Below are 25786 nucleotides of genomic sequence, written 5' to 3' on the forward strand. Positions count from 1 at the left end.
AGAGAAATTTAATGGGCTGCAGGTAGGAGGAAAATGGGGTGTTTAATGGATTAAACTGTTTCATCTTTTCCAATGGATTTTAAATTGGGAAAGATGAAATAGTTCTTGGAGATTGATAATGGTATGGTTAATATGAATGTATGTGATACTACTGAAGTATATCGTTAAAAATGGGTAAAGAGTTACGTTTTATGAATGTTTTACAACAGTTTTATAAAAAGGATCTGGCAGTTCAAAGATAATTTTTTTTTTTGTTTGTTTGTTTTTTGGGCCACACCTGGCAGCGTTCAAGGTTTCCTCCTGGCTCTATGCTCAGAAATAGCTCCTGGCAGGCTTGGGGGACCGTATGGGATGCCGGGATTCGAACCACTGTCCTTCTGCATGAAAGGAAAACGCTTTACCTCCATGCTATCTTTCCGGCCCCAAAGATAATTTTTTTCTTGCTTTTTACACAGGCTGATGTGGTCCTCCTTGTCACGTGTTCTATCAGGTAGGAATTTGTTCTTAACTTATGGAGTTACTATGCATAATGTTAGAGGTAACAATATTAGTTTGACTTAACAAAGATCAGTCAATGTACTTGCAAGATAGTAATGATAGAACTGTCTGACATTTGCTGAGCTATTAACTATGTCAGGTCTTGTAAACTAAGTAATATACACACACTAATTTGTTTTACAGTCCTATAAAATATGTGATATACAATATCTGAACTTACTTTGTAAACATGGAAAATAAGAGTGTATTGCTGAGGCATCATCTTTTCCTAAAGTGTTTTTTTTTTTTTTTCCCTTTGTGAGGTATGCCAAGTAGTGCTTAGGGATTACTCCTGGCTCTGTGCTCAGAAATTACTCCTGGCAGGCTCGGGACCATATGGGATGCCGGGAATTCAATCTGTTTTGGTCATGTACAAGGCAAACGCCCTAGCTGTTGTTATCACTCTGACTGCAACATTTTTTTTCTGGAGGTCACACCTGTCTGTCTTTCTTTGCACTCAGAAATTACTTCTGGTGGGCTGGAGAACAGCACAGTGGTAGGGCTTCTGCTTGGCATGTGGCTGACCCAGAACAGACCTGGGTTTGATTCCCGGCATCCCATATTGTCTCCTGAACCTGCCAGGAGCGATTTCTGAGAGCAGAGCTTGGCGTCACCGCTGAGCGACGCTGGGTGTGGCCCAAAAACCAAAACCAAAACAAAACAAAAAAGAAATTGCTCCTGGTGGGTTCAGGGACTATATGGAATGCTGGGGATCAAACCTGGGTTGGCCTCATGCAATGCAAATGGTCTACCATTGTGCTCTCTCTGGCCCCATCTCTTTTTCCTAAGTTTTTCATTCAGTGGATGAACCAGATTTATGATGTTGGTCTAAGGTAGATTTGGGGAAGGGTGATAATTCTTTTTTTTTTTTTTTTTGGTTTTTGGGCCACACTCGGTGACGCTCAGGGGTTACTCCTGGCTTGGGGGACCATATGGAATGCTGGGGGATCGAACCACCATGCTAGCGCTGGCAAGGCAGACACCTTACCTCAAGCGCCACTGCCCTGGTGATAATTCTTCTGGAGAGAGATGGGTTAACATTCATAGGAGGTGAAAATTTTCTTTATTTGGGTGTACAAACCATATCAGTGTTAAATGTTTCCTTTATTTGCTATACATTTATTTAACTTATCACATGCTCTTGTTTCTGCTTTAAAGCACTGGAAGAAATGCTTCAGAAGATTCAGAAATGACTCCTGTGGAGTCTGCCTTTAAGGAACTTAGTCTGAAATTGTAATTAAGACAGATAAACGGGGCCATGAGGTGGCGCTAGAGGTAAGGTGTCTGCCTTGCAAGCGCTAGCCAAGGAAGGACCGAGGTTCGATTACCCCCCACTTTCCGCCCCATATGGTCCCCCCAAGCCAGGGGCAATTTCTGAGCCTTTAGCCAGGAGTAACCCCTGAACGTCAAACGGTATGGCCCAAAAAAACAAAATGAAACAAAAAGACAGCTAAACAAAGTACCTGTGACATGTTGCAGAAAACCCTAGTGGAAATATTAAATAGTAAAATAAAGGAAGTAGTCCAGGGAAAAGTATAATTATAAGAAGGAACAGTTTCTGGGGTGTTTTCAGAAAGGGGGTGAGCCAACTCTGTCGTCCCCCCAAGTTCTACTCTGACTCTTCAGGGTAGTCTGGTCTGGAGTGAAACACTGGAGTCTTTTTGTGATGGGGGTGAGCAAGTTCTCCTTTCTGTCATACTTAGAGATGATTAGGGGTCACTCCTGGCTCTTCTCTTAGGGGTCATTCCTGGTGGTGCTCGAGGCACCGTATGGTTTGCTGGTAATAAAACCTAGGTCGGCCACATGCAAAGCAGACACCTTATCCACTGTGCTAATACTTTGGCCCTGTTGATCTAAGTTTTGATAATTCCATTTGCCTTTGTGATGTATTAAACAGTATGAAGTAAATTTGTTTATGCCTACAGGGTGCAGGTTAAGGTGGTGGGTGAGAAACTGGGGACATTGACTGAGTTCAGGTCACAGTGGTGGTGAGATTGGTATTTGAATGTTCAGTGCCCAAACTGTCTATGAACAACTTGGTAAATTACAGTGCTATATAAATTAAAAAAAAAAAAAAGGAGCAGTTTAAAAGGAACACGAACTTTGGCAAAGAATTAGGTAACGTGTGAAGTAGATTGCTTTAAGGTTTGACCCGAAGATGTTTCTGGATTTGGCAATGTGCATGAAGAATTTCATTTTTTTTCCCCTGGTCATGGTCCTCCGAAGTGGAGCTGAGGTCCACTCCCAGTGATTTGTAGAGGAATCAAGAATGTGGCACTGCTTGGATCCTGTAGTACTGGAGATAACCTGGGTAATCTGGTGATGCTCAGGGCACCATGTGGTGCTAGGGATTGAATTAGGCTCAGTCAAATGCAAGGCATATGCCTTAACCCCTGGTATCATCCTTCTCTTTATGTTTAGTGCTAGGGATTGAAACCAGAGTCTCACACTTGCTGTATTGTTGAGCTGTATATCCCTGGACCTTGAGAGTGGTCTTTATTTCTTTCCATTGTCGTGTACTTTGTTGTTGTGAGGGTTGGGGAGCACACCTGATGATGCTCTGGGGCTACTTCTGGATCTACACAGGAATATTCTTGGCGGTGCTCGTTGAACCATATGGTATGCTGGAATTGAGCCCAGGTTGACTGCTTGCAAGGCAAGCACCTGCTGTACTTTCTCTTCAGCCCTGTTCTGTGCTTTTAGTTTGCTCTGTATATGTAATTTACTTTTTGATTTAGTCATTACCCTTTGATCTCTAGGGAAAAGGCCGAACAAACCATCTGGAATCGTTTGCAACAACTTAAAGTCCTGAAGACAAAGCGACTTCGTTCCCAAGGACCTCTAAGGATTGGGATTCTAGGTATTTGGATATTATTGGATTTTGTCAGTTTTGAGACTTGAACTTGATGTGATGTATATGCTAGTGGTAGACATATAAATGTAGACCTTCCCATACCATCAAGTAATTATTATGTACCAGCAGAGTATTGAGAATTCATCTATTTTTGTGTGTGTGTGTGTGTGAGAATTCATCTATTTTTTTGTGTGTGTGTGTGTGTGTGTGTGTGTGTGTGTGTGTTTGGGCCACACCTGGAGGTGCTCAGGGGTTACTCCTGGCTCTGCATTCAGAAATCGCTTCTGGCAGGCTCGGGGGACCATATGGGATGCTGGGGATTGAACCCCAGTCTGTCCCATGTTGGCTACATGCAAGGCAAATGTCCTGCTGCTGTACTATCACTCTTGCCCCCCAAATTCATCTTAATTCTAACACTTTTTTTTTGTTTGTTTTTTCGGGCCACACCCATTTGATGCTCAGGGGTTACTCCTGGCTAAGCACTCAGAAATTGCCCCTGGCGGGCCCGGAGAGATAGCACAACGGCATTTGCCTTGCAAGCAGCCGATCCAGGACCAAAGGTGGTTGGTTCGAATCCCGGTGTCCCATATGGTCCCCTGTGCCTGCCAGGAGCTATTTCTGAGCAAACTGCCAGGAGTAACCCCTGAGCACTGCCGGGTGTGGCCCAAAAACCAAAAAAAAAAAAAAAAAAAAAAAAAAAAAAATTGCCCCTGGCTTGGGGGGACCATATGTGATGCCGGGGGATCAAACCGTGGTCCTTCCTTGGCTAGCGCTTGCAAGGCAGACACCTTACCTCTAGCGCCACCTCGCCGGCCCCATCTTCTAACACTTTCTAACACCTGAAGAAAGTATCAGTTCTGCAGGTCAAAGGAGTAAGGTTTAACCTGTTGTGTGCTCTAGGCCAACTCCATTTGGTAATCTGGAATTGTGAATTCTGTCTTCTGATTAACAGACTACAAACTGGAGGTTCTCATGTCCTCTTCTCAGACTTAAGGCTCCCACATTTTTTTTAGGTTTTGGGCTACATCCAGTGATGCTCAGGGTTACTCCAGTCTCTGCACTCAGGAATTACACCTGGTGGATGTCACGACTTGAACCTGGGTTCGCTGCACTATTGCTCTGGCACATTAAGTTCCCTTTGAAAGCCCAGATTATTATGCTTTTCTGATTGTCATTAAAACAGGTTAATAGGATATTCATCTCAGGTGTGATTAATTCTCTAGTACATCTTTTTGTTTGTTTGTTTGGTTTTTTGTTTTTGGGCCACACCCGGCGATGCTCAGGGGTTACTCCTGGCTGTCTGCTCAGAAATAGCTCCTGGCAGGCACGGGGGACCAGATGGAACACCGGGATTCGAACCAACCAACTTTGGTCCTGGATCGGCTGCTTGCAAGGCAAACACCGCTGTGCTATCTCTCCGGGCCCTCTCTAGTACATCTTACAGAATTCAAGACACCTATATTCTTACAAGATCACTAGTTCATTATAGAGGATTTGAGTCAACAGCCAATGGCAGACATGCATAGAGCAAGATAAGGGGGCAAGGTCTAGAGCCTCATTCGAGGAAGCTGGAAGCTCTATAAAACCTCTTTTTTTTTGGGTGGGGGGCAAATCTGGCGATACTAAGATGTTACTCTTGGCTTAGTGCTCAGAAATCATTCCTGGGGCCTGAGAGATCACATGAGGGCTGGAGAGATGACATGGAGGTAGGGCATTTGCCTTGCATGCAGAAGAATGGTAGTTCGAATCCCGAAACCCCCCCCCCCAAAAAAAAAATCATTCCTGGCAGGTTTGGGGATCATATGGGATGCCAGAGATCAAACTTGGGTTGGCCATGTGCCATGCTCGTTTGTAGGGGTAGGTACCTCTGCTGTACTGCGCTATACCTGTACTCCAGACCTTGTAATATTTTTTAATTTTTAATCATTTAGTTTTGGGGGCATACCTGGCAGTGCTCAGGGGTTATTACTGGCTCTGCATTCGGGGATCACTCCTGGTGGGTTTGGGGACCATATGGGATGCTAGAGATCAAATCTGGGTTGGCTACATGGAAGGCTCAGCTATACTATACTGTATAATTGTCATAGTTAAATATTAGAGGGTATAGGAGCAAGTGAAAAACTTACAAAGGGGCTTTTTATAGTGCCTTACCATATAGATCTTAGAAAAGGTTCTATCTAGTGAGCCAGAGAGATAGCATAGTGTGTAGGCGAAGCACATGTGTAGCCAACCTGTGTTTGAGTAAGAACCAGGAATAAGCCCTGAGTACAGTTGAGTGTGGTCCAAAACAAAAACATGAAAAAGTAAAGGTCTATGTAGACTCTATATTGTAGAGTATAATGTAGTTCATGGAGTGGTAGAAAGGTGAAAGTAATTTTGGAATCTAAAGTAGGAATATGAATTTATAGTATACTGTTTTTGGGGCAGGGTTTGTGTCAGCTGGCAGCAGTAAGGGGTGACTCTTGGTGGCTCTGCACTCAGGAATCACTATTGGTGGTACTCAGGGAACCATATGGGATGTTGGAGATTGAACCTAGATTGGCTGCTTGCAAGGCAAGCGTCTTAACTGCTTTAAGCACCTTAATCACTGTACTGTTGCTTTGGCCCCAGTATACTTATCTTTTGTGGGGGGGGGCTCTTAAGCAATGCTTTGGGGACTTGGGGCTACTTGACCTAGCTCTTTGGGATGGAGGGTTCAATGTTTGGGCCTGAAGGTATTTGGGATTCCAGGGCCATACCTGATGGTATGAAGGGGCCTTTAAGTTTGGGAGAGGAAAGAATGTGGTAGGTAAGCTTGGTCCAGGCATGCAGTCCAGTTCTTGAATTCTTTCCATGCCTGCACAGTACTTTTTTGTCTTGATTTCTGAAGCATGCCCAAGTGAAGATATTTATTAGCATTGACTAGTATTAATCATATGACTTTTAAGTTTAATTAAAATGAAATTATTAAAATTCACTTTAAAAAATTGATTGATTGGTTTTGGTTTTTGGGTCATACCCTGCAGTGCTCAGATTTCTCCTGGCTCTGTGCTCAGAAATCGCTACTGGCAGGTTTAGGGGACCATATGGGACACTGGGATTTGAACCAATGTCAGTCCTGTGCTTTTTCTCGTGCAGTATTTCAACCTTTTTCTTTTTAAAGTATATTCACATTATTATGAAGGTCATTACTCCTATTTAGAACTTTTTAATCTTTCCAACTAAAATTTTTGTTTTTTGTTTTTGGGTCACACCCGGCAGTGCTCAGGGGTTACTCCTGGCTTCACGCTCAGAAATTGCTCCTGGCAGGCACAGGGGACCATATGGGATGCCGGGTTTTGAACCAATGACCTTCTGCTTGAAAGGCAAACACCTTACCTCCATATTATCTCTCTGGCCCCTAACTAAAATTTATTTATTTTTTGAATCACACCCAGTATTGCTTAGAGGCTACTTTGCCTCCAGGGTTTGGGGAACCACCCAGAATTCCTGCATATGAAACATGTATAATTTTATGCTGAGAAAAATGATTCAGAGGGAGAGGAGTTGACAGGATAATTCCACTTATTTGTGAGATATAAAAATAATGATAATATGCTAATAATATCCATAACAAGGGACAGGAGGACCAGTCCATAGTCAGAATTTTGCCAACAAATAGCAGGGGAGTGCTATTTGTCAAACTATCATTTGACAATGATAGTTGGAAATGATCACTCTGAACAACTACTGGATGCTGAAAGGAGGAGAAAAAGTACTATGCATAATACCCCTTCGATAACAATATTGTAAATCACTGTATTAAAACAAATAAAAGGTGAAGAGAGAGAGAGTTAAAAAAATATCTGCCTCAAAGGCAGGCTGAGGAAAGGCCCCGGAGGGAAGCGGGGAGGGAATGTGGGCACATTGGTGGCAGGAAACCTGCATTAGTGAAGTGTGTTGTACAATGTTTAACTGAAACTCAATCATGAGCAACTTTATATCTGTATCTTATGGTGATTACATTAAAATAATTTTTTTTTTTTTGGTCTTTGGGTCATATCCGGCGGTGCTCAGGGGTTACTCCTGGCTGTCTGCTCAGAAATAGCTCCTGGCAGGCACGGGGGACCATATGGGACACCGGGATTCGAACCAACCACCTTTACCAACCACCTTTGGTCCTGGATCGGCAGCTTGCAAGGCAAACGTCGCTGTGCTATCTCTCCGGGCCCAAATTAAAATAATTTATAAAAATATAAATAAAATGCCTAGTTAAAAATTGCATTAATTTATTGGTGTCCACATTCTCCACTAACAAAAAATTTGCATTAATTTGGGCCAGAGAGATAGCACAGCAGTAGGGCATTTGCCTTGCAAGCAGCCGACCCAGAACAGATGGTGGTTAGAATCCCGGCATCCCATGGTCCCCCATGCCTGCCAGGAGCAATTTCTGAGCACAGAGCCAGGAGTAACCCCTGAGCGCCGCCAAGTGTGATCCAAAACCAAAAACCAAACCAAACCAAAAAAAAAAAACACAAGAAAACCCCAAACAAACAAATCACTCTTGTTAGGCTCAGGGAGCCATATAGGATGCCGGGGATCAAACCCAGACTGGCCACGTGCAAGGCACACGTCCTATCCATATGCAGTCATCCTGGCCCCCTGTACTATTGATTAGATTCTGAGCATATAATTTTTTAGAACTGTCTTTCCTGTTGATTCTTGTATAGGAAAAACTTTAAGATAATTTTCTGAATGTGTACAGAGAAGAAGCCATGGGACTTTCGAAATTTGGAATCAGGTACTTCTTTTCCATCCCAGGCTGCATGGCTGAGAGATTAAAGGAGGAACTCCTCAACAAGGAGAAAATGGTAGATGTTTTGGCTGGACCAGATGCCTATCGGGACCTTCCTCGGTTGTTGACTGTTGCTGAATCAGGCCAGCAAGCTGCCAACGTTCTGCTCTCTCTGGATGAGACCTATGCTGATGTCATGCCAGTCCAAACGAACCACAGTGCTACTTCTGCCTTTGTGTGAGTGAGTAAACTTCTTATTCACTTTATTCACGTGTTCTTTTTATATACTTTATGGGGCTGTAGAGATAGTGCAGCTAATTAGGGCATTTGCCTTGCATGCGGCCAAGCTGGGTTTGATCCCATCACTCCATATGATCTTATTTTTCTTATTAAAGTTTACTCACCCTGAATTAAAAAGCTACAAAGTTGTTCATGATTAGGTTTCAGGCATCGTGTTCCAACACCAGTCCTTCACCAGTGTCCATTTGCTTTCACCAATGTCCCCAGTTTCCCTCTTGCTCCCTAGCTTTCCTTTTAGACACAGTGGTTTATTGTTACTGATAGAGTACCATACATATCACTTTACTTCCTTTTAGCATCCAGTCCTAGTCCACAGTGACCATTATCTTCTGTTATTGTCATTGTGGTCCCTTCCCTGATGGATCCACAATCCCCCATATTGGCAAGATTCCTAATAAGGATCAGTTCCTCTGTTCTTCTTCTTCTTCTTCTTTTTTTTTTTTTTGATTTTGTTTTTTGGGCCATACCCCGTGACGCTCAGGGGTTATTCCTGGCTATGTGCTTAGAAATTGCTCCTGGCTTGGGGGACCATATAGGATGCTGGGGGATTAAATTGCGGTCCATCCTAGGTCAGCCACGTGCAAGGCAAACACCCTACCTCTGTGCCACTGCTCTGGCCCCTCTTTGCTCTTTTTTTTTTTTTTTTTTTTTTTTGGTTTTTGGGCCACACCCGGTAACGCTCAGGAGTTGCTCCTGGCTTGTGCTCAGAAGTTGCTCCTGACTTGGGGGACCATATGGGACACCGGGGGATTGAACCGCGGTCCGTTCAAGGCTAGCGCAGGCAAGGCAGGCACCTTACCTTTAGCGCCACCGCCCGGCCCCATCTTTGCTCTTCATTTTTACTGTCTTTGGGCATTAGTTACTCCTCTAGTATAGTTTTAAATTTTTTTTTTTTTTGTTATTTTGTTTTTTTGTTTTTGGGCCACACCCGGCAGTGCTCAGGGGTTACTCCTGGCTGTCTGCTCAGAAATAGCTCCTGGCAGGCTTGGGGGACCATATGGGACACCGGGATTCGAACCAACCACCTTTGGTCCTGGATCGGCTGCTTGCAAGGCAAACGCCGCTGTGCTATCTCTCTGGGCCCTAGTTTTTAATTTTTTAAAAATTATTCCTGGCAGGCTTTGGGGAACCATATGGGAGGACAGGAATTGAACCTGGGTTGGCTGCATGCAAGGCAAATCCCCTACCCATTGTGCTATTGCTCTGACCCCTATGTTTCTTTATATTCTACATTTGAATAAGATCATTTTATGTTTCTCCCTCTCTCTCTGATTCTTTTTACTTACATATTTTCTAGATTCATCCATATAATAGAAAATTGCATGGCTTCATCTTTTCTATAGTTGAGGACTCTTCACTTAAATTATCTTAGACTTTTCTGATCCTTATTTTCTCCTTACCTGTTATTTTTAAGTTAAGTTTAAGTTATCTTTTTCTTTTTTTTTTTTTTTTGGTTTTTGGGCCACACCCGGCAATGCTCAGGGGTTACTCCTGGCTGTCTGCTCAGAAATAGCTCCTGGCAGGCACAGGGGACCATATGGGACACCGGGATTCGAGCCAACCACCTTTGGTCCTGGATCAGCTGCTTGCAAGGCAAACGCCCCGCTGTGCTATCTCTCCGGGCCCAAGTTTAAGTTATTTTTAAGTTAAAAGATAAAAATATGGTAAGTTATTTGTTGAAAAATACAAGAAAAAGTAAAAAATGCCTGTATTCCTAATACCTAATGTTAAATACCTTTATTGTCTATTATTCTTTTTTTTTTTTTTTTTTTGGTTTTTGGGCCACACCCGGTAACGCTCAGGGGTTACTCCTGGCTATGTGCTCAGAAGTTGCTCCTGGCTTGGGGACCATATGGGACACCGGGGGATCGAACCGCAGTCCGTCCAAGGCTTGCGCAGGCAAGGCAGGCACCTTGCCTTTAGCGCCACCGCCCAGCCCCTATTGTCTATTATTCTTATACTTTACTTTGTATTTATGTCTGTGCTTTGAATGAATTTATAAACATTGGCTTTGAGATTTTGGACTACACCTTGCAGTGCTTTGGGTCTGCTTGCAGCTTGGTGTTCAGGTGTTTGGGGGGCTATTTTTTGCAGGTATTAAACTTGGGCCTCCTACATGAAAACTTTAGTCTGTCCAGCTATCTCTCCAGTCCCTATAACTATTCTATTTTTTTTTTTTTTGGTTTTTGGGCCACACCCTGTGACGCTCAGGGGTTACTCCTGGCTATGCGCTCAGAAGTTGCTCCTGGCTTCTTGGGGGACCATATGGGACGCCGGGGGATCGAACCGCGGTCCGTCCTAGGCTAGCGCAGGCAAGGCAGGCACCTTACCTCCAGCGCCACCGCCCGGCCCCAACTATTCTATTTTTAAAAAATTTTATTTTGATCAGTGCGGTTTACAATACTGTTAATGATAGGGTTTTATGTGTAACACATTTCCCCTCTATGTCCTACTCTAGTCATAATCTATTCTTAAAGGGATGAACTTTTGGGGCCGGAGCAGTGGTGCAGGCGGTAAGGCATCTGCATTGCCTGCACTCGCCTAGGAAGGACCGTGGTTTGATCCCCCGGTGTCCCACATGGTCCCCCCAGCCAGGAGTGATTTCTGAGTGCATAGCCAGGAGTAAACCCTGAGTGTCATCGGGTCTGGCCCAAAAACCAAAAATAAAATAAAATAAAATAAAAGGATGAATTTTTTTTTTTTTTAGGTTTTGTTTTATTTTTTTGAAACCAGTGTGAAGGACTACAAAATTCTTCATAGTTGGGTCTCAGACATACAATGAATCAGGGCCATTTATGAACATGTTTTATGTCTTTTTTTTTTTTTTTGTTTGTTTTGTTTTTTTGTTTTTGTTTTTTTGGGCCACACCCGGCAGTGCTCAGGGGTTACTCCTGGCTCTCTGCTCAGAAATAGCTCCTGGCAGGCACGGGGGACCAGATGGGACACCGGGATTCGAACCAACCACCTTTGGTCCTGGATTGGCTGCTTGCAAGGCAAACACCGCTGTGCTATCTCTCCGGGCCCTTATGTAATTTTTCTATGACAGAATTGATTTATAATCTTTTTATTACTTTGTTTTGTTTTGTTTTGGGGGCCACACCCAGTGATGCTCAGGGGTTACTCCTGGCTATGTGCTCAGAAATCGCTCCTGGCTTGGGGAATCATATGGGACGCTGGGGGATTGAACCTCAGTCTATTCTAGGCTAGCTCGTGCAAGGCAAACGCCTTACTTCTTGTGCCACCGCTCTGGTCCCTGATTTATGTTAAACTCTGGCTAATAAAAGTGGCAGGGAAAGCAGAGAGGAGAAGCTTGGTTGGCTCAGTAAGATCCAAGAAGTGGCTCAACACCCTCTGGCTGAAATAAACTCATTCCAGTAACTGTGTCTGGTTTCTCGTTGCTGCTCCTTGTTGCCGATCTGTCCATTCCAGGATTAGCATGAATATGAACACAGCAAATACCACAAACTTCAAGTGGCTGACAGCAAGCTGCAGGTGGCAGCTGTCAATTCCCAGGAAACCAATCAGCCAGCAAACCCCAGATTTAGTCCTACAGAGGGACTAGGGCACACACCCATCGTATTTAGGGGTATGCTTAGCTTGGTGCAGGGGTCTTTATAGGCAGTGCTAACAGGACCATGTGGTGCTGAAGACAGCACCTAGGAAGAGTAATTTCCCCAGTCCTACACTTTGTAGTAGTTAACATGTATCATTTTGGGCTGGGGAGATAGTATGTCAGGTCGGGTGCTTGCCTTGCATGTGGCTGACTCTACTTTGATTCTTAGCACCCCATCCAGTCCCCCAAGCACTTTCAGGACCAATGCCTGAGTTTATAACCAGAAGTAACTCTGAGCATTTATTTTGGTGTGACCCCCCCCTCCCCAAAATAACCAAACCAAAACAAATGTAAAGCTACAAATATTGGAAGGTCCAGGAGGTTGGGTATATCTATACTCTGTTCCTTCCATGCTGTCCCTCAGTTACCATTTTAACCACCAATTATAGTTTGGTTTATATACTGTAATTTGATATTAAGACTTGATTTTGAGGGGGTAAAAAGCCTTACTTGACAGTGTTCAGAGACCACTCCTGGCTTTGTATTTGGATTTTTGTACTTGGATTTGTACTTGGAGAACTATGCAGTTCTGGGTGTTAAACCTGGACAATTAAACCTGCAGTTTATACCTCTCTGGGTCCTAGAGACTAAGATGAAGTATGCCTCAATGCTACATAGATTTTTAGAATGGTATTTTGTGATCATCTGCCGAGAGGATTCAGAGCCAAAGAATAATGTGAAGGATGCTATGTGCTCAATGTCTTGGATTGAACCAATACCTTCTGCTTGTTTTTCTAAATTATGTTTTTCTTTTTTAGGTCTATCATGCGAGGCTGTAACAACATGTGTAGTTATTGTATTGTTCCTTTCACACGTGGCCGAGAGAGAAGTCGACCTGTTGCCTCCATTCTAGAGGAAGTGAGGAAGCTTTCTGAGCAGGTGAAAAGTTCTCTAGGTTTGATTTCTATGAACATGTCTGGAGAGGAAGGAGACTGCCATTCTAGTATTACACGGTCTTTGTCTCTAAGCTGACAGTTTTAGAACGACATCTGGCTATAGTACCTGGGTGCACACTTTTGGTTTGATGTATTACAAAAGGGCAGATAATTCAAAAGGTTGGAGCATCTGCTTTACATGTGGGAACTCTTAGTTTTATCTCTGGCACCATATGGTAGCCCAAGTACCATTGGTAGTGATCTCTGAGCTTCTTTGGCTGTGGTCAAAACAAACAGAAAAATGTACCTTGGCTGGGTTATTGGAATGTTATCATTTTTTTTTTTTTTTTTTTGGGCCACACCCGGTAACGCTCAGGGGTTACTCCTGGCTATGTGCTCAGAAGTTGCTCCTGGCTTGGGGGACCATATGGGATACCGGGGGATCGAACCGCGGTCCGTCCAAGGCTAGCGCAGGCAAGTCAGGCACCTTACCTTTAGCGCCACCGCCCGGCCCCATGTTATCATTTTTTTAATTGTACAAGAATGCACTGGATTACATGCTTTTTTTGTGGCCTCTGGTATCCTGAACAGCATTGTCACTCACTGCCAGGATCATGTGATTGTAGTGTTTTTCAACTAGGGGATATATGGCCCTAGAATATCTCAAGGGGGACACAGGTGAATATTGTGAAACAGGGATACTCACATGAGACTAGGTTACCAATTAATTGGAAGAACTTGGTGGTGGTAGGTTCACAGGAAGGAAGTAGGCCATGGTTGGAAAAAGGTTGAGAAACACTACTAGTGCAAATGGGGTGAAACCAAGGATCAAATTCATACTTGCAAGGCAGGCACTTTGCCATGGAGCTATTCTGGTTCAATCCCTGGGATCCCACATAAAGAAAAAGAGAACATGAGAAATGGAAATACAACCCCTGCTCATGGATTAGTAGGATTAACATGGTCAAAACGACAACACTTCCAAAGTCTATTAAAACCCCAACAAGAGAACAATAAACAGGATTTAATTGAGGGAGAGGCAAAGCAGGGAGGCCATGGTCCTTACAGCCAGCCTCCTAGACGAGAGAGGGAGAGAAGGCCAAGGTTGTGACCAGGACAAGGAGATAGTCAGGGAAAGTTCCAGAGAAAAGGGAATAATGCGAGACACAGCAAAAAGCAGCAGGAGCAGTGTCTGGTAAAGTTTCTCCAGCAATTCAGTGACCATCCAACGGGAGCAATCTTGTAGAAGGCAGCAGCCCCTAGTACTTCAGCCCAGTTTTATATATCACTACCAGCCAATGGGCCAACTGCCCTCCAGAGTCATAAGAGGCGGGCACCTTCATCCTTTAAGGGACAGTAGCCCACTTATGGCTGTCCAGGGGCCCTGTCTCTTTCCTTATACCGAAATAGATTAAATATAGTTCCTATAAGGATGCCCATGACATTTATCAAAGAAATAAATCACACATTCCTGAGATTCGTGTGAACAATTACTCCCTTCCCACAAATAGAGAGTCCTAGGGAAAAAGAATATGGGAGGAATCACTTTCCCCAACATCAGACTGTACTACAAAATAGTAGTAGTTAAAACTTAGTAGAATAAGGGCATGTAATTATCCAGTTTTCCCAGCCCTCCATTAGTTGAAGAGGCTTTTTTTTTTTTTTTTAACTTCATGTACCCATCTTCGTTGTCATAAATTAGTTGACTGTAAGATCTGAGGGGCATGCCTTTGGATTCTAAATTCTAACCCACTCGTCAGAGAGTCTGTTTATTCTGTGCTGTTTTGATTACTGTCTTTTCAAGTCAGGAACTATGATACCTCTCAATTTCTTGAGAGGTCTAAATATGACTGGCTATTTGGGGTGCTATATGATTCTGTACTAACTTTATTAGTACCCTATCTGCTGTACTAGTTCTCCAAATACTGTTTTAAATGGTTTCTAATATATTTTTCTTTCTGTTTATAAGGGACTGAAAGAAGTAACACTTCTTGGTCAGAATGTCAATAGTTTTCAGGACAATTCAGAGATCCAGTTCAATAATACAGTCTCCACCAACCTCAGCCGTGGCTTCTCTACCAACTATAAAATCAAGCAAGGGGGACTTCGTTTTGCTTACCTTCTGGATCAGGTCTCCAGAATAGATCCTGAAATGAGGATCCGTTTTACCTCTCCCCATCCTAAGGACTTTCCTGATGAGGTGAGTTTCCCTTTCCCTGTGCTGAACTCATATCAGTATCCTTGAACATACTAAAGGATGGAATCAGTAGGCAGCAGCAGAAATCTTGAGTTCTTCTTTGGATTCTGTGGTATAATGTTAATTCACCTTTTAAATCTTTTAGACTTTTAGAAAGATTGAAAGTCAGCAGTAGAGAGAGAGGTCTGATGTCAATGGGATGTTAAGATCACCTGGAGCCATCGGAGTTGTACATAGAGGTTTCATTACAAGATAATATAGAATAAACAGGAAGGAGACAATATGATGTAGTGGGAACTAGTTTAGACTTTGACTTCAGTCAGATAGTTTTGTTTGTCTTTTGTTTTGGGCCATACCAGGTTATAAGTAGGGCTTACTCCTGACTCTGCTCTGAGAATCACTCATATAGGTATTCAGGAGACCATAGAGGGTGCCAGGGATTGAACCTAGGTCAGCTGTGTGCAGGGTAAGTGTCCTACCAACTGTACTATCATTCCAACTTCATGTTTAAAATAGGTACGATCTTTAGAACTTGTCATTCTCATCTGTAAAATGAGATTAGTAATTACTTTTTTGGGGGGCTGGAGTGAGAGTACAGCAGGTAACTGCTTACCTTGCATGTGGCTGACTTGAGTTCGATCCCTAGCATGCCATATGTTCCTCCCACCACTGCCAGGAATAATTTCTGAGTGAAGAGCCAGGAGTAACCCTTAACACTATTGGGTAAATTAAAATAAATTCTTTGGATTGTTACAAAAGAGGTCTAATGTGGAGAGTATATACTAACACGCCTAGCATGGTATATGTAGCCTGTTTATGAAACCATTTAATTTTGGTGAAATGTTTGTTTATTTATTTATTTATTTATTTATTTATTTTTTGGACCATACCTGGCAGTGCTCAGGGGTTACTCCTGGCTCTTTGCTCAGAAATAGCTCCTGGCAGGCATGGGGGACCATGTGGGACACCGGGATTTGAACCAATCACCTTAGGTCCTGGATCGGCTGCTTGCAAGGCAAACGCCACTGTGCTATCTCTCCGGCCCCGAAATGTTTATGTTTTGTCTCTACCCATATCTTTCCCCCTCTTGGGCCCGGAGAAGTAGCACAGCTGTAGGGTACTTGCCTTACACACAGCTGACCCAGGACAGACCTCGGTTCGATCCCCAGTGTCCCATATGGTCCCCCAAGCCAGGAGCAATTTCTGAGTGCATAGTCAGGAGTAACCCTTGTATCACCAGGTGTGGTCCAAAAACCAAAAAAAAAAAAAAAAAAAAAATAGTATCTTTAAAAGTTTAGTAGTTTGTAATTTAGGTGTTGTCTGTGTCAGTGCTAGCCCTAAATAGCCTCATGATTTTTTGATTTTTTTTTCTTTAGAGAAGGAGGGGGGGAAGGAGAGAAGAAAGGAGGGAAGGGAAGGAAGGAGGGAGAGAAGGAGGAAGGGAAGGACTGAAGGAGGGAGGGTAGAGGAAAGGGATGAAAGAAGGAAGAGGAATTGGGAGGGAAGGAGGGAGGAAAAGAAGAAAGGAGGATGGAACTAAAAGGGAAGAAGGAACAAGTAAGTGAAGGAAGGGGAAAGGAAAGAGGGAGGCAGGAAGAAAAAAGAAAGAAGGTAGGTAGAAGGGAAAAGAGGAAGTAAGGAAGGGAGGGAAGGAGGTAGAAAAGGAAGGAAGGAAGAAGGAAAGGAGGGAACTCTTCATGGTTTAAATATGATGTCTGCTTGCTATATTCACTCTTTGAAAGTAAGGGTGAAAAGTCTGGTTTGGAATATACTTGAATAAAATTAACAGAATTACTTAATTTTTTTGGCTTACTTTATCTTTTTTTGTTTGTTTTTCTGCCACACTCGGTGACACTCGGGTTACTCCCGGCTATGCACTTAGAAATCATTCCTGGCTTGGGGGACCATATGGGACGTTGGGGGTTGAACCATGGTCCATCCTAGGCTAGCGATGGCAAGGCTTACCGCTCTGCGCCATTTCTCCAGCTCCTATTTTATCTTTATTTTTAATTTTTGGTTTTTGGGCCACACCCAGTAGTCCTTAGGGCTTACTCCTGATTTTTCACTTAGGAATCACTGTTGCTGGCGTTGGGAGACCATATGGGATGATGAGTGTTGGCCACATGCAAGGCAACTTGTATTGCATGGCCCTTGTATTTGGTTTAATCATCTTCTTAGTTACTTGAGTATTAATCTTGGTGAGTAACAGTAGCAGCAGTGTACTATTCCTGTATACTACATGCTTTGGTAATCTTTTTTGTGTTTTGTTTGATCAGGTCCTGCAGCTGATTCATGAGAGAGACAATATCTGTAAACAGATCCATCTGCCAGCCCAGAGTGGAAGCAGTCGTGTATTGGAGGCCATGAGGAGGGGGTCAGACTTCTCAAGGAGGGGCCTTCCCCATTTGTTTATATTTCTTTAAAGATCAAACAGTATCTGAGGAGCATAGGAACACATGTTTTGCATGCAACATCCCTACCTTAAAATCCCTGATACCACATAATCCCCTGTTCTACCTAAAAGTAGTTCCTGAACATGGGCAATGTGCCTAAAATCAAAATTAAAACCAAAACAAAAGCCTAGCATATAGCATATTGTAGCTGTTTATATAGCATAATAACATTGTAGCTGTTTAAATAATACTTCCATGGGACTATATTGCACTTTAAAATGTCTTCACTTCTGGGGCCGGGCGGTGGCGCTAAAGGTAAGGTGCCTGCCTTGCCTGCGCTAGCCTCGGACGGACCGCGGTTCGATCCCCCGGTGTCCCATATGGTCCCCCAAGCCAGGAGCGACTTCTGAGCGCATAGCCAGGAGTAACCCCTGAGCGTCACCGGGTGTGGCCCAAAAACCAAAAAAAAAAAAAAAAAAAAAAAAATGTCTTCACTTCTGGGCCAAAGTGGTGGCGCAGCAGTAGGGCATTTGCCTTGCATGCACTGACCTAGGGTGGACAGTGGTTTGACCCCCTGGTGTCCCATATGGTCCCCTGAGCCAGGAGAGATTTCTAAGCACATAGCCAGGAGTAACCCCTGAGTGTTACCAGGTATGGCCCCAAAACCAAAAACTAAAAAAAAAAAAAAAAAAAGAGAGAGAGAAATGTCTTCACTAGACTAAAGATTAGATTTATTTTTTAAAAGCATGTTTTGTATTAAGTACCTACACAGTGGTCCTCAAACTATGGCCCGTGGGCCACATATTGTATTTGTATCTGTATTGTTTCTTCATTGCAAAATAAGATATATGCAGTGTGCATAAGAATTCGTTCATAAGTTTTGTTTTTAATAGAGTCAGACCCTCTGTCCGAGGGACAGTGAACTGGCCCCTGTTTAAAAAGTTTGAGGACCCCTGATACAGTATAACACAGTTTGAAATTTTAATTCTATAGCTTTTAACATTTAATTTTTTAGTTCTTGGAATTTAAATACCTCTCTGGTTACTTAAGTTGAGAATATTTTAGAGAAAAAATGAAAGGAGAAGGTGGAAAATGGTACTGTGTAGAACTATAGTGATTTACCTTATTTTTTCACATGGTCAGTTTCACGATTTAGCTTCATTTCTTAAAATTTTAATTAAAAATTTTTTAATTGAGACCATTGTGAATTACAAGTCCTTCATAGTTGGATTCCAAGCGACGTGACAGTGAATTGTTGACATTCCTTCACCAAAGTTCACAGCATGCATCCCATACTTCTACCCTTAGCCCCCTGGCCTGCCAGGGTAACGGCTCCATTTCAATTTTAGATTCTTTTTTTTTTCTGTTTTGTTTTTGGGCCACACTCGGCGGTGCTCAGGGGTTACTCCTGGCTGTCTGCTCAGAAATAGCTCCTGGCAAGCACATGGGACCATATGGGACACCGGGATTCGAACTAACCACCTTTGGTCCCGGATCGGCTGCTTGCAAGGCAAACACTGCTGTGCTATCTCTCCGGGCTCTCAATTTTAGATTCTTATAGTTTGCATCTCTTGATTCTATTTTTTTATTTTTTTTATTTTTGGGGTCACACCTGGAGGAGCTCAAGGGTTACTCCTGGCTCTTCGCTCAGAAATTGCTCCTGGCAGGCTAAGGGAGCCTTAAGGGATGCCGGGAATAGAACCGGGGTCTATCATGGTTTGGCCTCTTGCAAGGCAAATGACCTACCACTGTGCTATCATTCCGGCCCCTATCTTGTTTTTTTTTTTTTTTAGTTTTTGGGCCACACCTGGTAATGCTCAGGGGTTACTCCTGAATATGCGCTCAGAAATCACTCCTGATTTGGGGGACCATATAGGACACTGGGGATTGAACCCAGGTCTGTCCTGAGTCAGCAGCATGAAGGCAAAAACCCTATTGCTGTGCTATCATGCCGGCACCTGCTTTCATTTTTTTAAAAGAAAAAATGATAAGGGACCAGAGAGATAGAATAGTAGGTAAGATACATGCCTTACCTATGGCTGAGCTGGGTTTGTTCCCAAGCACCACAGATCCCCAGCCCAGCCAGGAGTTCTCTCTGAGCACAGAGCCATCTGGGTGTTTAAGATTATTAATATATCAACTTGATTTAAATGGGAATAGAAAACTAATTTAAAGAAGTTTGCTTACGATGTTAGCTTTCTAATTTCAGGAAAATAATTGTTTATTTTTAATATAAACTATTTAAGCACCATGATGACAAATACACTTGTAATAATTGTTTTTTTAATCTGTTTATAACATCAGTTTATAACCTGATGTTACTCCTAGTGACATATACTTGAACATTAAACTACAAGTATAAATTATAATTAAATGCTCATCATGTTACATTTTTCTGTACTTTTTTTTTTTTGGATTTTGGTTTTTGGGTCACACCTTGCAGCGCTCAGGGGCTCCTCCTGGCTCTATGTTCAGAAATCGCTCCTGGCAGGCTCAGGGGACCATATGGGATGCTGGGATTTGAACCACTGACCTTTTGCATGAAAGGCAAATGCCTTACCTTCATGCTATCTCTCCAGCCCCACATTTTTCTGTACTTTTTAAGAACCAGTTTTTAAATTTGATATGTTACATTAACTGTCCCATTAATAATTAGCATATTGGGGGCCAGAGATAGCACAGTGGTAGGGCATTTGTGATAGGGCATTTGTCTTGCATGCAGCTGATTCAGGACGGACGACGGTTTGAATCCTGCCATCCGATATAGACCCCCATGCCTGCCAGCCTGCCAGGAGCGATTTCTGAGTGCAGAGCGAGGTGTAACACCTGAGTACCGAGGTGTAACACCTGAGTACCGCTGGGTCTGACCCAAAAACAAACAAACAAACAAATTAGCTTATTGATGTATGATGCCATATAGCCATCAGTAACATTTTTCCTATGCAAACATCATGTAATAAAAAACCCTAATATTTTGCAAAATGAAATAAATCAAAAAACAAAATTTAGGTATTTAATGTATTCTGTACTTCCATGATGACAAGCAATTATAAGTGGTAATTCATAGTTTAATCTTTTGTTAGTTTGTTTTTTGTTTTTGGGCCATACCTGGCAGTTCTCAGAGCTTAATCCTGAACCTGCACTTTGAGCATCACTCCTGGTGGGGATTGGGGGACCATATGGGATTCTGTAGATTGAACTCAGATGGGCTGCATGCATGGAAAGCACCCTGCCTGTTATGCTATCCTTCCTGCCCAGTGTTATCTCTTTATAGCATACTTTAAAAAAGATTGGTTTTCTAATATTTAATTTTTACAGATATTCAAGGGAAGCATACTTGAATTTAATTCATCATATTAGAGACTCGATACCAGGTACATTTTAGAAATGTTTTTGCTAAGTATGGTTGTCTACCAGTGGCAATACTTTGTGATCCTTCTTTAATTAAAATTTTTTTTGTTTATTTTGGGTCATACCAGACGGTGCTCAGGGGTTACTTCTGACTCTGTGTTTAGAAATTGCTCCTGGCAGGCTCAAGGGACCATAATGGTCGGGATTTGAACCACCGTCTGTCCTGGTTTGGCTGCTTGCAAGGCCAATGTCCTAATGCTCTGCTATCTCTCTGGCCCCCCAATTTTTTTTTTTTTGAGCCACATATAAGCATTGCTCAGGGCTTATTCCTGACTTTTCTCAAAGATCACTCCTGATAGGATTATGGTGGAGGACCCACTGGAGTGTTGGGGACTGAACCTAGGTTCTGTGCTCTAGTATGTCTCTGGCTCCTGTGTGGTACTTCACTTTTTTTTTTTTCTTTTTGACTCTTCTTTTTTCTAGATTTTGATTTGCTAGGAATATTCAGGTGTAGATCAGCTTGTAACCTCAGGCCTGAAAAGATTCCTTATGTTTCTGAATCTATGGGCAAGGCCTTCTGTATGATTAACTGGCAAAATTATATTCCGATTCTACTTTGGTGCTCAGTGTTTACTTCTGGCTCTGTCCTCAAGGATCACTGTGGTGGGAGTGATTTTTTTTTTTTTTAACATATCTATACTTACTGTGATGGTGTAGAGTAGTGAGGAGGGTTTCTGGACTCCACATTTCAGTTTCACGTTCCGTCTGCACATTGTTGAGATTCACATTCTATATTCAATTAGTAGTCCTTATTGGATTACTGGAGATAATTAAACAGATGAAATCAGTTTAGTTTACCCTCTTAGTATTAGTAGTTTGCAGTTCTTGTTTATACTAAATGAATATTGTCTTAAACTATTTCAAGGGGGCCGGAGCAATGGGGCAAGCGGTGGAGAGTTTGCTAGGACGGACCACAGTTCGATCCCCTAGGGCCCCTATGACCCCCCCAAGCCAGGAGCGATTTCTGAACACATAGCCAGGAGTAACCCCTGAGCGTTACCAGGTGTGGCCCCAAAACAAAAACAAACCCCCCCCCAAATAAAACAAATTCAAGGTTATATATGTATGAGGCATGTCATGGTTTTTGTCTATTAAGCAGAACCATTTAAAAATAAGGATTTCTGGGGCTGGAGCGATAGCGTAGTGATAGGATGTTTGCCTTGCACTTGGCTGACCTGGGACAGACCCAAGTTCGATCCCTGGCATCTCATATGGTCCCCCAAACCTGCCAGGAGCAATGCCTGAGTGCAGAGCCAGGAGTAAACCCTAAGCGTCTCCAGGTGTGATTCAAAAATAAAAATGAAAATAAATTTCTAAATGCGTTATTAAATTCAAAATTTGAAGTAAAAATACTTTTCTAGTGTGAAGTGAAATATAGATTAATTAAAAAGCCAGTTTGGGCATGGAAAGTTTATGGATTAGCAGATTTATCTCCTTTTGTTCTTCAGTAATTTTTATATGCACAGGGTTTGAATAACCCTAAGGGAGGCCATCATGCTATTTTTCGATTGATAGTAGTTCACAGTGCCAAAGACTTGAATGGAAGTGGCAGTTGCTTCACCTTGTTATCTTTTGTGCGATAGGTGTGAACCTCAGCAGTGATTTCATTGCTGGCTTTTGTGGTGAGATGGAGGAAGACCACCTTCAGACAGTGTCTTTGCTTCGGGAAGTTCAGTATAATGCAGGCTTTCTCTTTGCCTATAGCATGAGACAGGTGAGTCTTGTGATAGTGGGGGATAGGGAAAAATGGGAAGAAAAGAAATGGGCATGAGGCAAGAACTTTAAAAGATGTTTTAAGGGGCCGGAGAGATAGCATAGTTGTAAGGTGTTTGCCTTAGATGCAAAAGGATGGTGGTTCGAATCCCGACATCCCATGTGGTTTCCCGAGCCTGCTAGGAGTGATTTCTGAGCACAGAGCCAGGAGTAATCCCTGAGTGTTGCCGGGTGTGACCCAAAAATACCAAAAGAGAAAAAAGAAAAAAATTTTTTTGATTTATTTCTCTCTAAATCTTTTTTCTATATAAGAGAATTCTATTTCATAATACCTATCCTCTTCACTCACCGTGAACATCTAGGGAAGTGGTTGGAAAGGCCAGAATTGCTAGTTGTTATCAGGTCACTTCTATAGTATTGTTGCCTGCTATCCACCAACTTCATTAGAGATCAGTAGAATATACCTGACTCTCACTTGATCTTGATAGCATGGGAAGTCATCCCTACCATCTGGTTTCTTGGGGCACTATAGAACTCAGGTTGGAGCAAGGGATTACTCTTTGTGGAAAAGGAAAATCAGACTTACCTCTGCCCAAGTTCTTGCCTTCTCTTTAAAAAAGAATTTCAAGTGGAGGTGAATAATGAAGTAAACAGTTTAAATGAGAGAATATGAGGCGAGAAAAGAGAGACTAATGTTTTCAGAAGAGAATATGGGCTTCTCAAGAGGTTATAGGTCTGAGTACCCGTAAGTTATACTAAGAAATTACACATCCCGGCCCGGAGAGATAGCACAGCGGTGTTTGCCTTGCAAGCAGCTGATCCAGGATCTAAGGTGGTTGGTTCGAATCCCGGTGTCCCATATGGTCCCCCGTGCCTGCCAGGAGCTATTTCTGAGCAGACAGCCAGGAGTAACCCCTGAGCACCGCCGGGTGTGGCACAAAAACAAAACAAAACAAAACAAAACAAAAAAATAGAAATTACACATCCCAAGTTGAGATGCAGGTGACCCTCAGAATAGGGAAGTAGTATCCTGCTTGCCTCTTTAAAGTTGGCTTTATAGATTTTTTTTTTTTACTTCCATGTTCTTATCACAGTCTTTTTTGTTCCTTTGAAGCTTTTATTCTCTAGACGCAGTGGTCCTCAAACTATGGCCTGTGGGCCACATATTGTATTTGTTTCTTCACATCAAAATAAGATATATGGAGTGTGCATAGGAATTTGTTCATAGTTTTTGTTTTTACTATAATCCAGCCCTCCAGTGCTCTGAGGGACAGTGAACTAGCTTCCTGTTTAAAAAGTTTGAGGACTCACTGTTCTAGAGCAATTTCAGCCTTCTCTGGACCAGTGCTGGTACTAGTCCTATTTGCCTCAATAACCATATCCACAGAGGGGTCTGGCCTTCAAGCTTTTTTGCTACTTGAAGATGAGATTAACTTCTTTACTTGCTTTTTTGTTTTGTTTTTAAGACATACCTGGCTAGACTGAGATATTCCTGGGTTTGTATCAGAAATACTCCTAGTGATGCTTGGGAGACCATACGGAATGCTGAGGATCAGACCTGGGTTGGCTGCTTTTAAACCTAATGCCCTATTATCTCTATGCTCTATTATTGTTCAGACCCTTGAATTAATTTTTTTTTTGGTCACACCCAGCGGCGCTCAGGGGTTACTCCTGGCTTTGTGCTCAGAAATCGCTGCTGGTGGGCACAGGGGACCATGTGGATGCCAGATTACAACCAGGATCCGTCCTATGTTGGCCGCATACAAGGCAAATGCCTTACAGCTGTGCTGTGGCTCCAGCCCCCCCCTTGAATGAATTTTTTAAAAAAATAAATAACTTCTTTAATTAAATGACTATGAGATACACAGTTATAAAATTATTCATGATTGAATTTCAGTCATACAATGTAGAACACCCTTCACCAATGCACATCTCTCTCTCCCCCCCCCACCCCTCTCCCTCTCTCTCACTCTTCAACCCCCCTCATCTCTCCCTCCCTTTTTTCTTTCTAGACAGTGGTTGGCAATATTGTTACTGAGGGGTATCATGCATATCATTTTATTTCCTTTCAGCACCCAGTTGTCCAGAATGATTATTTCCAACTGCAATTAATTTTGTTTTACTACTTCTTGTTTTTGTTTTTGGGCCACACCCGGAGATGCTCAGGGGTTACTCCAGGCTCTGTGCTCAGAAATCACTCCTGGCAGACTTAGGGGACCATATGGGCTGCAGGGGATCGAACCTGGGTCTGTCTCAGATCAACCACATGCAAAGCAAACACGCCCTACCGCTGTGCTGTCACTCTGGCCTTTCTTATTTCATAAGAACTCTTTGCCAGGCTCACGTAAATCTGTCTGCCTGCCTTCTTTAATTAGAAGAACTTTCTTGGTTTCTTGGTTTGTTTTTGGGACCATACTCATTGTGTTTTAGGGCTTACTCTGGCTCTGTGCTCAGGGACCTCTCCTGGCAGGACTTGGGGAGAGGAATCATGTTATGCTGGGGAGCAAACCTGGATCTGCAGTATGCAAGGCAAGTACCCTGCTTATTGTACTATTTCTTCAGCCTTACATCTCTTTTTATAGAAGACACGGGCATATCATAGGCTGAAAGATGATGTTCCAGAAGACGTCAAATTAAGGCGTTTACAAGAACTTATTACTGTCTTCCGGGAAGAAGCTACAAAAGCCAACAAGTCTGCTGTGGGTCGTATCCAGCTGGTGCTGGTAGAAGGGGTGAGGCTATAAATGTGTGTGTGTGTGTGTGTGTGTGTGTGTGTGTGTGTGTGTGTGCACATAAATGTATGCATCTATTTGTTTTTAATTTAATTTAATTTTGGGGGAGTCACTCCTGGCTCTAAACTCAGAAATCGCTCCTGGCAGGCATGGGGGGGTGGGATTCGAACTACAGTTCATCCTGGATTGGCTGCGTGAAAGGCAAACGCCCTACCGCTGTGCTCTCTCTCAGGCCTTCTATTTGTTTTTTAGAATGTATTATGTCTTCCTTTTAATTAGATATTTTTTTACAGACATTTCTCCTTTGCCTTTCTCTTTTTCTATTGCAATTGTTGTGATATTTGAAGGCTGCAAATTTTCTTTCTATGATTGGTTGTGGTGCTTGGTACGGTTTACACACTTGGTTGT

General features: G+C 42.8%; 1 protein-coding gene across 1 annotated transcript in view; it reads left to right on the forward strand.

Annotated features, from left to right (window-relative positions):
- CDK5RAP1 (CDK5 regulatory subunit associated protein 1) overlaps nt 1-25786 on the forward strand; it is a 53097-nt gene that overhangs the window by 8236 nt on the left and 19075 nt on the right. The window contains exons 4-12 of the mRNA XM_049779209.1: nt 456-490; nt 3297-3397; nt 8171-8381; nt 12816-12936; nt 14902-15132; nt 17406-17503; nt 20841-20896; nt 22517-22647; nt 25229-25378. Of these exons, the coding sequence (XP_049635166.1) occupies nt 456-490; nt 3297-3397; nt 8171-8381; nt 12816-12936; nt 14902-15132; nt 17406-17503; nt 20841-20896; nt 22517-22647; nt 25229-25378 (1134 nt within the window). The remainder of the gene's footprint in view (nt 1-455; nt 491-3296; nt 3398-8170; nt 8382-12815; nt 12937-14901; nt 15133-17405; nt 17504-20840; nt 20897-22516; nt 22648-25228; nt 25379-25786) is intronic.

Source organism: Suncus etruscus, chromosome 9 (genome assembly GCF_024139225.1).
Source record: "Suncus etruscus isolate mSunEtr1 chromosome 9, mSunEtr1.pri.cur, whole genome shotgun sequence".
Classification (NCBI taxonomy): domain Eukaryota; kingdom Metazoa; phylum Chordata; class Mammalia; order Eulipotyphla; family Soricidae; genus Suncus; species Suncus etruscus.